This window comes from Dendropsophus ebraccatus, chromosome 2 (assembly GCF_027789765.1).
Source record: "Dendropsophus ebraccatus isolate aDenEbr1 chromosome 2, aDenEbr1.pat, whole genome shotgun sequence".
NCBI classification, from domain to species: domain Eukaryota; kingdom Metazoa; phylum Chordata; class Amphibia; order Anura; family Hylidae; genus Dendropsophus; species Dendropsophus ebraccatus.
In genome coordinates, this window is record NC_091455.1 from 72,556,730 (window position 1) to 72,572,302 (window position 15,573).

General features: G+C 36.2%; 1 protein-coding gene across 4 annotated transcripts in view; it reads left to right on the forward strand.

Moving 5' to 3' along the window:
• The window catches only part of PTPRM (protein tyrosine phosphatase receptor type M), a 597,029-nt gene that overhangs the window by 492,712 nt on the left and 88,744 nt on the right, over positions 1-15,573 (forward strand). For all 4 annotated transcript variants that reach the window (XM_069957755.1, XM_069957756.1, XM_069957757.1 and 1 more), the window contains one exon: positions 11,762-11,849. In XM_069957755.1, the coding sequence (XP_069813856.1) occupies positions 11,762-11,849 (88 nt within the window). The remainder of the gene's footprint in view (positions 1-11,761; positions 11,850-15,573) is intronic.

Genomic DNA, 15,573 nt, shown 5'->3' on the forward strand with positions numbered 1-15,573 from the left:
AAGGTCGCTTAATTTTACATTCAGGAATTAAATGAACAATAAGAATAATCCATAGCTTTTAAGTCAAAAATAGCTTAATAAAATGACTTATTTGTACCGACAATGGAACGGAACCCAAAATACAGTAGTTACTGTTTGATTTTGATGCTCCACACCTGCTATTCTGTACAACTATTCTGAATGTTATAATTGCATCCCTTTGTTTACCTAATACAAACAGGCAAAAAGTTTATATAAAAATCCTTTATGAAAGGCAAACTAATGAAGTACATAAATGTAGATATTTCTTCTAGTACCGGCAAAAGCATTTGTTGATACCTTAACTTTTTTATTTTCTTGTAAAGTTAAAGTTCTTTTTAATGAAATTGCTTGTTCTCAGTTCCTTTTATAGTGCTGACAATACTATAGGAGATTTTACTGTAGTTTTTCAGTAGTAACCATACAGGTTATTGTGTTTTATAATATTGTTATCTTTCTAGGGCTGCAGTGGTATTACTTTTATATTATTTTTTTCCTATAAAATCTTTTAAAGTATAAACTGTAAATTTACATTTATTTAATGCAAATATAAAAGTAGAAACTGTAGTTGAACATGAAGAAATGAGAAACAGAAACGAGATAGAAAAAAAAGAGGGAAGAGACAAATAACTTCATAAAATAAAAAAATATATGTATTTCTAGTTGCCTATGACTAGAAATTCTAGTTAGACTCAACCTGGAACTTTTAGAGTTTTAACATTGCCCTTCTGTCCTGGTGCTGTAACGTCAAGCACCACCATTTTGGTGATGTCACTGCAATCCAGCGGTGCGTTCCAGCACTGGTACTCAGTGACATGAACAAGATGGTGATGCCTAATGTTACAGCCCTGGGAAAGAGGGTTAGGTGAAGTATTATATACAAACTGCAAAGGTAGTCTGTATCTTTATAAGTAGACTAAGAGACACATACAGTTTTATAATAATTAAGACAGTTATACACAGTGATCTTGGGCTGAATAGCGTGAGATCACTGTGTATTGACAGAACGGCGGGCAAAGGATCATGGGAGCCTATCACACCCCTCTACATGCCCAGAAGTTCTGAGCTTGCACATTTTTAGTGCCACTTAAGACACACCCTTTTTTGCACATACCAATCCCCTTCTTCATAGCTAAGGGTCCATTTACACAGAAAGATTATCTGACAGATTATCTGCCAAAGATTTGAAGCTAAAGCCAGGAACGGACTATAAACAGAGATCAGGTCATAAAGGAAAGCCTGAGATTTCTCCTAGTTTCAAATCCATTCCTGGATTTGGCTTCAAATCTTTGGCAGATAATCTGTCAGATAATCTTTCTGTGTAAATGGACCCTAAGGTTAAAGTATTTAAAAGCTGTGCACCAGTTCTTTCATCGAAAAATGCTCAACTCGAGCAACAAGCACTCAAGCATTTTAGTACTATCTCAATAGTAGTTGTAACTAATATGTTAATATAAGCTATGACAAAACAAAGCGACAAAGCTATGATCATTTAGCCAATCAGAAATTTTCTGTATAATAGAAAGCATTTATACTGAATATACTGTGAAAGCAAGCAGTAATTGATTGGAAACTTAATATAACATCTCATTGTTTTCCTGTTTAGTTTAAGTAGCAGATGTGGCATTTTGGGAGTTTCCTTCTTGTTTTCTGGTCTTCGCTGTTTTGTTTTTTTTAAACTTTCCTTTTTGTGACCTTTTTTGATATGTTTCTCTGTACTTGAATAAGTCTGTCTTAGTTATGTGGCATACACTGTAACATTACATTGTGCAATGAAAATTGCTATGAACGCTTCTGCTACACAGAATATTCCAGACATCATAATCTTGTATTAATTAAATTAAAACTTGCTAGGATAGTAATAATTAAAAGCAGTTTGTACCCTCACATCTAGTCTTTTGTAAGTACATGGTAATTGATTGAGGGGCCAGTGGTCTATCTAACATAACAACAGAACTTTTGGCATACTGTTACATTTTCTACTGTGGACACCATTTGAAAAACTAAAGTAAACACATTTACCTTGACTTATACCATAAATTATATACAGGGCTACTCATATGCACACACAGACATCTTCAGTGAGTTTTCAAGACTTATTAGCTCTGTTATGCAGTCTAAGGCTGGGTTCACACTATGTATGAACCCGGCCGGATGAACTTCATTTCTTTAGATTTGGAACGTGGACACGTTTCAGTGTGCCCGCATTTCAAATGACCATAGCTGATAATGTAAAGGCCGGCCGGAGCCCGCCTTTACATTGTCTGAACTGTCAGTGTTGTTCAGCCGCTGTTCAATGTATTGAGTGTATACACTACAGCGGGGATTCCATAGACTATGTGATCGGTAATTTGATTAAATAACTACGGCCGTTGTTTAATGAAATTATACACTATGTGAACACAGCCTTATACATATACTATATATTATTATTACTCTCAAAAATTTGAACTTTACTTATATCAATCTCTAAATGTAGTTATGCAGAAATTTTACAGATTTTTCTCTGGGGTAAAATGCACTACCATAATGAATATGAAATAGAAAATTTATGAGTCACTAAACTATCCACTAGAGAGGAATATGTTAGTTATGCCTTAAATCCAATTATTAAAGGGTACGGTCACTCCGAACCTTCTTAAATAATATATTTGCATTTGCCACCTTATAAAGACATACATTAAGTGACTTCAATGTAATAGAGCAAGGTAGTGGAATCCAAAATGAGAATTCATAAAGTAATGCAGAACAGCGAGAAAAGCTTTAGATCCTGCTTACAAGATGAGCAAACTTGCTGAAGGTTCGGGTTCGCATGAACCCAAATAATTAGTACCTAAATCCCACTGCCTGGAGAAGGTGGATGCAGCCTGAGGACTGCCTGGAAAACATGGATACAGGCATTATAAACTGTACTTAGAACCATTATAAATGTGTCTGTAATAACTAACTGTAATAACTTCATCTTACATTGTAGATGGTTGCTGTTCAGATATAATTATAAAGGTACACAATAAAGAGTATGTAAATGGTACAACCAAGGGACCCAACACAGCCAATGAAACAGTGATAGCCTATCATCAGTCCTCTTATGTAGGTTATAAAGTAATAGCAGAGATCTGGTTGGTTGCTTTTGGCATCACGGTCAGTTTTCAAAAATAAGGCCATGTGTATTGAAAGACCGAAAGCTATTATTATTGACAGTCTCTAGCGAACATTTTTTTCCTGTAGGAAATTCTGCTTTCTAGTGGCAAGTGAAAGATCTATTTCTGATCTTTCAGTACACAGCAAGAACATGTAGTGGCCTAAGGTGGTCTCATAGTTTCATATAGCTGTACTATATGTAGCTACTATGATTTGGGCTGTTTTAATGAAATTCATTAAGATTCAATTCACAAATTTTAACGAGTTTGACCAAAATTTGCGCAGCCTGCAAAACAAATTTCCAGCTGCTTTGCTCATCTCTACACATGACAATAAAAGTGTTTTTTCTCTGATATAGAAAAACAGACAGATTTTTGAAGAGTACATATAAAGTTGGGCAACTTAAGAAAAACTGTGCAATACTTACATTGTACTGATTCAGATTATTGGTGTAATAGCTTTTGTCAGGCTAAAATAATGGATACAATTAGGCGCTTACTTATACAGACTGTTTTCATTGCTGTTGCTTTCTGGTGTGCAGGGCGGGCAGCTCCTCCATCCATACATAGTGTCCTGTGGAGGAGCAAGGGACACACATGTAACACTGCAGTCTCCATACCATTACACCATGCTTAAACAGGTAGCACGGGTGCTGTGAAGGAGGCAAAGTCAAATGCTAATGCTCAGGAAGCCTTGTATGAATGGAGGAGCTGTCTGACCAGGACATAAGGATCAGCAAGTGTAGCAGCATACTTACAAACAACAGGCCCTCAATGAAGGCACTCTGTATGAGTAGGTGCCTTATTTTATCATTTATTGTAGTAAAAAAAAAGTAGACAAAAAAGGCGACCTCTTTGAAATATGTAAAAAATTTATCTATTTATTTAAAAATACAGTTATTACTGCAGAGCAGAGCTGCATTCACAATTCTGCAATCTCTGTTCATACCATTTTGAGTTAAAGGGAATCTATCAGATCCGTACAAGGTACAGAGCTGCAGACACAGGCGGATAGGGAGATAAAATGAATGACGCCTTTGTCTTTGCTGATGGCTGTTTGCAGCCATTCTCTTCCCCTTCCTCTCCCTTTCTTGACTAATTAATGTACAGACATGGAGGCTCAACTCTGTACATCGGTCAATCAAGACAGGGAGGGAGGAGGCGTGCATGCTATGGCTCAGCAACATTACTGTGGCACTGCCAAGAAAAAAATGCAACTTTATAACACTGCAAATGGCCATCAACAAAGACAGAGCCATCATATGTTTGATCTCCCTATCACCTAACTGCCTGTGTCTGCAGCTCTGTACCTGGTACTGGTCTGATAGATTCTTAAGATTCCTACGCTTGCTCTGGTTATTTTAATTTTGGGAAATGTAATTTTAACACCATACATTGTATTATCCGATGTAAAGCTACTGTATATGTTTTTGTGTATCATGAGAGTACAGTAGAGCTGTTAAAAGCATACTCATTGACAAGCTTGTTGATTGTTCCCTGTACCTACCAGCAGATTTGTGAATGCGAGCTGTAACTCAGAGCTAGCACAACATAAGTGACATGTTGTATTTACCAGTTTACTCAACTTTTACACTATTTAATCAAAATATAAATTGTAAAATTCTGCTCGAACTTGGATGTTCTCTTGAAGCCTTGCCTGGCAGTTAATCTCTTTATTACATGTTCTCTATAAATATTAATTATTATGATCTGTTTTAGATGTCTTGTAATGTGTGTTTCAGTTTCTCCGACCAAACACACTTGAATGTTTTCATTTATTTATTTTTTATCTGATTATTTTCATTCTAACATTGTACTGTAATGAGCAGTGAAATGTTATCTCAGGGAGAAAATATTCATCACTTTACTCTAAATAACCTCTTCAATTCTTTTATATTTTATTATTTGCCATTAAGTGGACATGAAAAACCTTTCTTCGATTTGTAGCAGCTTAAATTATGCAAATGATTTTGAATGTAATTATAATGTACCCGTTGTTAATTATAAATACAGCCTTTATTTTCATATAGATAGTATTTATGTCACTTGAATAATTAAGTATTCTAGTTCATTGCCAATTTCATGGGCAAACTATAATTCTTGTCTGTTTACTTGGAAAATAGACAGTCTCTAGTTTATTGCCCTCCATTGTTCCACAAATAAAATTCATAGAAGAAAAAATTCACAGCTGAATAATTGCTCCTTTATTTTATATACTTGTTTGGTGATGCAGGATATAAAGTTTTCATATATTAAAATGTACAACATTACTTAGTATTAAAGTAAACTATTAATCATGTATGTATGTAACATAAATATATTATGATATGTCGTACATTGCCACACTGGTTGCAGACTCTTCTGACTTTACCAAGACTTATAAGCCAATTAAAACCAGCAGGGTTATGTTTAATGGGTTGTTTTAATAAGAAAATCCTTTTTCATATGCCCTATTAAGATACATCATTGTCATTCAGGGTTTGGATACCTCTTTAAGGATACTATATTACGAAGCGATTTTACAACGATTAATGATTAACAATGAACAATCTCAAACGACCACTATGGCGAACAACCTGAAATTGTTTACCCAATTACACGGAGCGATGATTATTCCTTATGATCGTTCTTGCAGTCATCCTGTCGTCCCTACTGCATTTCTCACTACTGCAAACGACCGAATGATGTCTTATTACATGCGAATGATTTGCAAACGATCAATGATAAAAATAGGTCCAAATTCGTTTAATCATTGTCTGCTATTACACTAAACAATTATCGCTCAAATCGAACGATTTATCGAACGACAATCGTTCTGTGTAATACCACCCTTAGGCACGTCTCTATAAGACAATATGTGGAACCTGTCCATGTATTGGGTGGTATTCACATTAAAGCTTTGAAGCCTTTGTTGCAGATTCCATCCTTCCGTTTGATGGGCGGAATGACACAATATGTAGCGCCATTCTTTCTGTCAAACAAAAGATTTCACAATGCATAACCCATTTATGTCATTGGGGTCCATCATGCAACACATTTGGTAGTCTGTTATTTTAAGGTTTCTGGTTTCCATTAACTTCCATTATAAAAATAAAAACTGTTCAAAACAGGTCAGGTTTTTTTTACGGACACAAAAACGTGGTTGAACTCATTTTGTGAGCGTCAAAAAAAAACGGATCAGTTTTTTTTTTTTTTAAATGGAAGTCAAGGGAAAAACAGATCAAAAGGGATGCACAGTTGCATCCATTTTCTTCTATCCGTTTTTTTTTTTGCAGAAAAACGGATTGCAAAAATGTGGTGTGAACCCAGCCTTACTTTTGAAATCTAATAAAATTTTGAAAGCTTAAAAATGCATTATCTGCTCTATGTAGACCTCTACCACTAATATTTAATATTATTGACCACCAGTGTTGTCACTATAATAATAGCTGAGAATAGCTGAGAACAGAGTGGTACAAGCCTGTGTATGTTTTATTATAGTAGAGTGGTAGTGGGCTTTATTTGCCCATATGGGCCATTTAAAGGGGTTATCCAGCGCTACAAAAACATGGCCACTTTTCCCCCTACTGTTGTCTCCAGTTCAGGTGCAGTTTGCAATTAAGCTCCATTTACTTCAATGGAATTGAGTTTCAAAACCACACCCAATCTGGAGACAACAGTAGGGGCCATGTTTTTGTAGCGCTGGATAACCCCTTTAAATGCATTGTTATGGGCCGCACACCTCCTGTTTAGACATAGATATCTGCAGCTGATTTTACCACCTGCATAAAACATCCAGTCAGCTGGCGAGCTAGCATTTGCTTATTTGTTAGCTGATCGCTGGCCCTTTAATGCTGCGTTTACACGGAACGATTATCGTGCGAATTTGCACGATAACAATCGAATTCAAATGATAATCGTACGTGTAAACGCAGCGAACGATCAAACAACGAGCGAGAAATCGTTTATTTTTATCTTTGAACATGTTCTTAAATCGTCATTCGGCGGTCGCAAAAAATTCGCAGATCGTTCCGTGTAAACAGTCGTTCACCGATTTTACATATGTGCGAGATAGCCTTAAGCGATCGCAAACCAATCGCAAAAGAATTTTCAGTACGATATATTGTTCGGTCTAACCGCTATCATGGGCCAATTATTTGGTAAATAAGCGTCCATTAATGATAACCCTCCTGTGTAAAAGGTCCCTTAGTTTTTTTTCAGCTTGATAGGTACATGTGACTTATCTAAAAATGACCTTGTGTTGTAATTGAGTTTTTATTTTAAACATGTTTTTTAAGAATTTGTGTTTTTTTTTTTTATTTTCGATTTTTTTTTTTACTATGTATATTAGAAAATTATTCTGAAACCTTGCTGTTTTCTTTATGGCCACTAGTCTTAAAGTTTCAAATTCATTATAACTTTCAAAATCTAAATCAACAGTAGATGTAATATAAACCAAGTTTGCAAATTTTTTTTTTTTTTTTAATCACGCTTTGAAACAAAGCTATACTTATCTGAAATCCCGATCCAGTCTCCTGAAGGCAGAATCTTAGTCTTGTGCTGGTTGAAAAAAGACTAAACACATGAAATCGAACCAGTACGGCTCAATGCATTAGTGAATCACATGGCTGCCTTCTTTGTGAGTGTGCTGATGACCTGGGAAACACAGCACTTCCTGTGTTTGACTCTGAAAAAAGGAAGTGCCATGTTTGCCATAATAACTAAAAAAAAATAATGAATCTATATTGCAAACGTGCTTTATATGACACCTACTGTTGATTTAGATTTTGAAAGTTTTAACAACAGATAAACTTTAAATCTAAACTAAGACTTCCTGTTCTGTACAGATAATTTTCCAGCGGTGCTCTTCTTATTGGTACAGGCAGTACAGTGACAGGTGAAACAAGTATATAGATAACAGGTACACACAATAGCTGTAGCTTACAACTCAGCCCCGCTCCTCTGTGGGATGAGCCCTCAGAGCATGCATACAAATGTGTCCAATACAAAGAATGGGGTCTGGAGATGTTCATTGCTTAGGCAAGATGGCACTCCCAATAATAATGTACTACCAATAAAATACAGGAAATAACAAACAGAAACAGAAAAAAGAACATGTTACAGTATCTGGATGTAATTTAATTTAAACTCTGTACAATGCTATAATTTAATATCCTTGTACAGAGTTTATATTGAACACTTACTTAGATTTATTTCTCCTGGTACTACAAAGCATTTCAGACATTGGTGTGTGCTATTCATTGCTCCCTAGAATATGCCAAGGCATCCAACAAGCCATGCACCAATAAAGTGAAGGTTAGAGTTATTTATTATTGGACTATACATCTAATGGTTTGTTCATTGCAAAAATTGTTATATGTAAGAGAATGAATGCAGAGCATTATGTGTGTCGTTGGCAGAGGTTGTTGCTAGAGCTACTGCTAGGATGAACAATCAGTTACATTCAGTTCAGTTATAGAACTATTTCCTAGGTCATACACAGTACTAAGTGTTCTGCAAGGTAACTTCTAACATGTGGCTTTTAAGATGTGTGTGTCATAAAAAAAAAGTTTCACTAGTCTGTAGAAGGTCGGTAACACATTTTACACAGTTTTTAAACAGTTTTTTTAACGGACAAAAAAAATAGTGTCAGCAACGTTTTTGCGTCCATCAAAAAAAACGGATCCGATTGATCCGTTTTTTTATAATGGAAGTCAATGGAAAAACGGATCAAAATGGATGCACACAAATGCATCGGTTTTTGCAATCTGTTTTTCATCAGTTTTTTTTTTTTTTAAAAAAACGGATGAAAAAAATGGATTGCAAAAAAGCAGTGTGAACCCAGCCTTACTCTTTTACTATGTGCATACTTATTTTTTTATAATGGGCAGGGCAATGGTGTGTACATTTTTAGCTACAGCGAAAAGGAGCTAGTGTTTAGACAAGTGACTGTAGACTTAAGGTGGGTTCACATGGCATATTTGTATTTCTGCAGAAATACTTCACAAAATACCCAGCTGAAATCTGAGGTTACCCTTGGATTGTTGATGCATAGCTTACTATCTGCTGCTCCGTATTTTGGGGATGCTTTTTGGCAGAGATGATCCCCATTCAGTGGGGTAATCCATCCTCACTTTCTGACACATTTTCCTAGCAGAATACTTGTGAATAGGTGACATGTCACTTATCCACGTATATTTGAAAACACTAAAAGAGAGGGCCTAAGGGTGACCATATATAATAGATGTTTGCCACTTGATCTTATTTGGCTGACATTGATTTTTTCTTTACCCCCATAAATATGCAAAGCCAATAAATGTTGCTTTCAATGGAGAGAGAGAAATATACTGCTGCCAGGTTCGGGAGAGACTAGTTATCCCATAGGAACACAGAATGGTGTATGTTGAAATCTAGCATGCCTGATTCTTCTTCCCTAAACATCTTTCAGCTGCTCCCCATATACATTAGATAACTAGCTCACAGTACATTAGATCCCCCATATTCATTACATAACTAGCTGCAGTACATTATTCTACCATATACATTACATAACTAACAGTGCAGTGTGCATAAATTAGGACTGAGAAGCCTTATACAACCATGCACTTAAAGGGGTTATCCAGCGCTACAAAAACATGGCCACTTTTCCCCTTCTCTTGTCTCCAGATTGGGTGGGGTTTCAAACTCAGTTGAAGTAAATGGAGCTTAATTGCAAACCACACCTGAACTGGAGACGAGAGGGGGGAAAGTGGGCATGTTTTTGTAGCGCTGGATAACTCCTTTAATTTTACCATCTGAAACCCGGTGGCAGATCCACTTTAATACATCTTATAAAAATTATATAGTACAGTATAGTCCTATCTGATAGATTGTGAATGAATGAGTAAAAAAAGCCACAGGAAATGTTAGCTTATAAGGTGTGCTTCAGTATTTAGGGTGAAAAAGTGCAATTTCAATATTTTAAAAATGGTTAGTTCCAAACATTAAAAATAAAAGTCTGTTTAAAAGCCAAATTAAATATTATGTGATTTCCTTTTGAGACATGACCTAAAAATATTTCTACATACATATATAGGCTATGTTCACATTGTGGAAAAAAAAAGAGAAAAGGCATCCATTATTACCGAATTATGATTGAAGTCAATAGAATGATGGCTGCCCAATACACATAGGGGGAGATTTATCAAACTGATATAAAGTGAAACATGCTCAGTTGCCCCTAGCAACCAATCAGATTCCACCTTCCATTCCTAACAGACTCTTTGAGAAATGAAAGGTGGAATCTGATTGGTCGCTAGGGGCAACTAAGACAATTATACTTTACACCATGTTTGATTATTCCCCCCCATAGTTTATTAAATAATGGAGTTTTTTTGCAAGTTCGTCAAATTAATATTCATGACAATTATTTGTGGACGTTATTTTGCAAACAGCGGGCATTTTTTTTTTCCCCACCATCCTTTCACAGTCTTTACTACTACCCTGTTTCCCCGAAAATAAGACATCCTCAGAAAATAAGGCACAGTGAAGGATTTACAGGATAGCTTAAAATAAGGCATCCCCTGAAAGTAAGACCCCTGCCGTCACCCTCAGCCACCATACCACTAAAGGGAGGGGGGTTAAGAGAGGTAATGGGTTATCTGGTTATACTGGTTTGTAAATAAGATATATATATATATATATATATATATATATATATATATATATATATACATATATATATATATATATATATATAAATAAGACATCCCCTCAAAATAAGACGTAGTGCATCTTTGGGAGCAAAAATTTATATGACACTTATATACTCTTATTTTCGGGGAAACACGGTAAATGTAATGGACATTCTAAAAAGAACAAGACCCAAAAGGGCATGAACAGCCGTCAATGTAATGACAGGCACTCAAAGCGCATAATGACAGATGTTATTTGGTAGTCTAAATGACTGACTTCATTTTGAGAAAAAGAAAAGCGGACAGGAAAAAAACATCATGTCAACATAGCCATATCTATGTATAGAGAGAGAAGGAGGGACAACATGGGACAACATTGCAGAGCAGATAAGCCAATGGATAAAGAACAAAAAAAATAGGGACACATTGACAGTGCCTGATTTTCACTCCAACAGTTTTTATATGTAGTATATGTTTCTTCTGTACTATTCTAAACTCTGATAATCTTGACAGTCTTTTCTGAGTTCTCATCTGGCCCTTGGAGGCTGGTCCCTTTCTGTTATGACTTGAGCTACGTGCACACTGTTGAAGCTTATCATAGTCTTTTGTGACTATCCATTTATCTTCCTATTATGGCTTGTTCTAGTCTCATTATCTAAAGAGGAAGCATGGGTGGTATTGCTTTGAAAGGCATATGTGATACTGACAACATAAATTGTACCTTGCGAATTCCACAAGTGAAGCAGACGTGATTGTTCGGATAGATCTCCAGATAATTAAATCATTGTGAACAGCCAAGGCAATCATTTCTATCACTTCAGTCAAACTGGCATTTCTATTCTTTTAAGAAGTTATTGCTGTAATTCTTCCCCTAACCTTGGACTATATATATTTCTTTTTCCCTTTTCAATGTGGCATAACGTTTAGTGACACTGATTTTTTTTTTTACAGAGCTTCTTTGAAGGACAGTCAGCACCATGGGAGTCTGCAAAGAAAGATGAGAACAGAATGAAGAATAGATATGGGAATATCATAGCATGTAAGTGTTGACAGTATGATAGTAGCACTGCATATCATTCCCTTACAGTTAAGGCTCTGATACTAATGACCAAGAAAATTTACCAGCGTGTATTTGGAGGACAATTATATTTAAACCACCCCCTGAGCAAGATTGTGTTTTCTTAATGAATGCTGAAGCCGACAAATTAAAGCTATATTAACCCTCTGTGACCCTGAGCACGGTGAGGCTGATTTTTTTTCTTTAGCTCCCTATTGTGAACACTAGATAATTGCACGTCCGTTTATCTAAAGTTACAGTTTACTTTTTTTGTCTCATAGAGATTTAGGCCTGAAATTAAATAATTCATTACACAGGCAAATTTATAACCTTTACAAATGTGAAACATCCGCGGATCGTTCAGAAGAAAAGGTTACAAATTTTGCGCCTGTTAAATAAATCATCTGAGTCCAAAGAGCAGGCATATATTTAAAAATTTCCTGTCTCATAGACAATTATGCTGGAACTCACATAATAGAGTCAGTTTCCTCTTCAAAGTTTATGTTCTCAAAGGGGAGAAAAATCATTTTTGTCAAAAAGTTAAAGTCCTGAAACAACATAGATAAGAAAACTATTATTAGTTTTAGGGGTACAGATCATTGATCAGAGTTTACCTTACTTGGTACAAATTGAAATCTAACTACTTACCTACCTTAAAGGGAACCTATCAACACTTTTATGCTGCCCAAACAACGAGACATCAGGGTGGCCCCCAGCTACCTCTAATCTATACCCAATGGAAGAGATCTATCAAGGCTGATTAGGCAGGCAAAAGTTACCAGAGACCACCCCAATGACTTGGGGTTTAGGCAGCATGAAAGTGATAACCAGATTTCCTTTAGTTAACTTTTTATTGATATTAGTGTTTATTGATATAAAAAAAAAAAGGATCAAGTGACAAAACATAATTACAACTTGTAAGTCAGAATAATAAAATATAGTATTTCAGGATTTACAGGAATCGCAGTCATAAGAACCTATAGGGAACCTTTCCACAAGACAATGCTATCTAATCTATTGGCATCATGTTATAGAGCAGGAGGATCTGAGCAGATTGATAAATATATATTACATCTATCTTTGTGGGAAAAGATTCAGTATAACTTGTAACATATTGATTGAAATCCCTGATCATTCTGTGTGAAGGAGTCCAGTGGGCGGTGTCACTCAACAGACTGGACTCTTTAGCATGGAAACATCAGAGATTTCTTTTACCTTAAAGATATATATCTATCCACTCAGCTCCTTCTGTAACATGATGCTGATAGCTTAGGTAGTGTTTTCATGGAGACAGGTCATCTTTTAACTAGAGACCATGTAAAGATTGCATCTCTGTATACAAGTGCAAGGGAGAAGTTCTAAAAAAAACGTCTATTAATAATAGGTGCCCCTCTGACCAGTCCAGCTACGTATGATAATATGTGTCCCTCTGACATCCTCCAGTATTAAATAGTCTTTGCGTCGTCAGATACCAGCAGGATACTAATAGGTTACCAATTTTCTGAGTTGTTTCCCAGTGTACTATATTCTTGTTCAGAAGTCATCTGTCCTCCATTGAGAGAGGTGCATTACTAGTTAAAGATCTGACTCATATAGAATCATATGCAGCGATTTTATTGTGATGTAAAGCATGGAAAGCAGAACTTAAAATGTGGAAATGTCTTTCGCTACAGACAACAAAAATGATTGCAGTACTACCTTAGGGAACAGGAGAGTTGAACTGCCAGTAGCAGCTAATGTATGTTTAATGAATAAATATAACACAGTCAATGATGCCATTCTGGAAAGTGAAGAACCCCCCTCCCATCCATTTTGAAAATGGTATGAATACCTTTAGTTCCCCAATTTGGTGTATTTTAGTCAGGGAGAATTGCATATGCTGGTAGTAGTTTGTCTTTTGGGGAATTTAGTGCAATGATCTAATAGGTAATGCCAGGTCTTCATATCTTACCCCTCCCCTCCCCATAGAGAACACAGGAATATTTGGCTCTGGTTTATGGAAGCTTATCTAAGAATGTCTTGGAACTAGGAAACATCAGAGTAATATCTAGGTATGAGATTTTGTCCATGTTTACTTTTAACTGAAATTGACACTTCGTGGAGGTTAGAAATCCATATTCAGACCCCGAATCTGGGTTTAAAAGTGCTCATGTGCTGGATTGCCCCCAGGGACCAGATTGGATCTCTGGTAGATAGAAATACATCTGCAAACAACCTGATATTATGCACACAGCTTCCTTTTACCAACCCTTGAATATCAGGATGTGTTCAAATTAGTGAAATGTAATATAGTTCTAGAAGTAAAAGCTCTAGGAGATGGGGAAAAATCAAGGGCCATTATAAAAAAATTTTTTATCCAACCTATCAATCCATATTTCTAAAATAATCGCTCTCAAGTGGCTCCAGTGTCCCTTAGAGTGTATTCTCTGCCTCCAGAGCGAGGAACAGAGAAGGCATCAGGCAGGTCTCAGCACATTTAATCAAGTTCATCAAACACTTCTTCTGATCAGGGCTTATCTGTCATTGACAAAGCCTACTGTACCTCATCAGAATGTACTAGAAACAAAATATAAGACAGCGCTCCATAGCGTAACTCAGACAGGGCTGAAGTGGTGAAAGTAAGCACATAGAACTCTCACCTGAGTAGGTTGTGCTGATGTAAGGCACAACTCTTACTGATAGCATGTGAATGAACCGCAGCCACTCCCAACTAATCCCCACAGGGATTAAAGACAGTCAGTATCCTCCTCCACTCCAAGGCGGGTAAAACAGGCGCAGGTCCAAGAGGTAATAGTGATATAAAATATCATAAAATTTATTAAAAGAATTATGCCAGCGACACAACGCGTTTCGAGACTGGTCCGGTCTCTTTATCAAGTGTCTAATCCTATTAGACACTTGATAAAGAGACCGGACCGGTCTTTGAAATGCGTTGTGTCGCTGGCATAATTCTTTTAATAAATTTTATGATATTTTATATCACTATTACCTCTTGGACCTGCGCCTGTTTTACCCGCCTTGGAGTGGAGGAGGATACTGATCATCAGAATGTATAAAACTAGTGTATTAGGGCCCTTGCACACTATAGAAATCACACATATAACTTGCCGTGGATTCCGTCTCCGACATGTCAATTCTTTGGGTAGATGCCTTAATCCACCCAAACATAGAATGGCAAGGGCCCTTAGAGAGTACTTTTCCATACATTTTCACGACAGAGTAGGTTTCCGTTAAAATTTCCAATATAAAAGGGATTGTCTGGTAAAAAAATGGCCCATTGCGAGGCTGCCTGTTGTTTGCTGAGACCTTTTTCTTTAAAACTTCTGCCAATGTGTAATACAAACAGGAAATGAATATAGGCAGCATAGAGAGATATTTGCAGACATTCAACAATAGTCCTTAAGCTTTGTTTTGTTCCTAATTCACAGTAGCACCAAAATCCATTTTTTTCTACCAAAGTTGGCATGTAATTCCCATGGTATTCAGTCTGCCTTAATGGAATTTATGTTACTTCTTGTCTCCCTGTTAAAAAATTTAGTATCCATTTATACCCAAATAACTTGGAGCGTACATGTCTATTTCATAGATTATATCAGCTTTTTCTGACAATACTCATATTCATTCTCTTCTTATGGATGTATATCGAGGTGCACATAACTTTGAATACAAACCTTTAGATTTCAGTATTGCATTAGACTAAATGTCA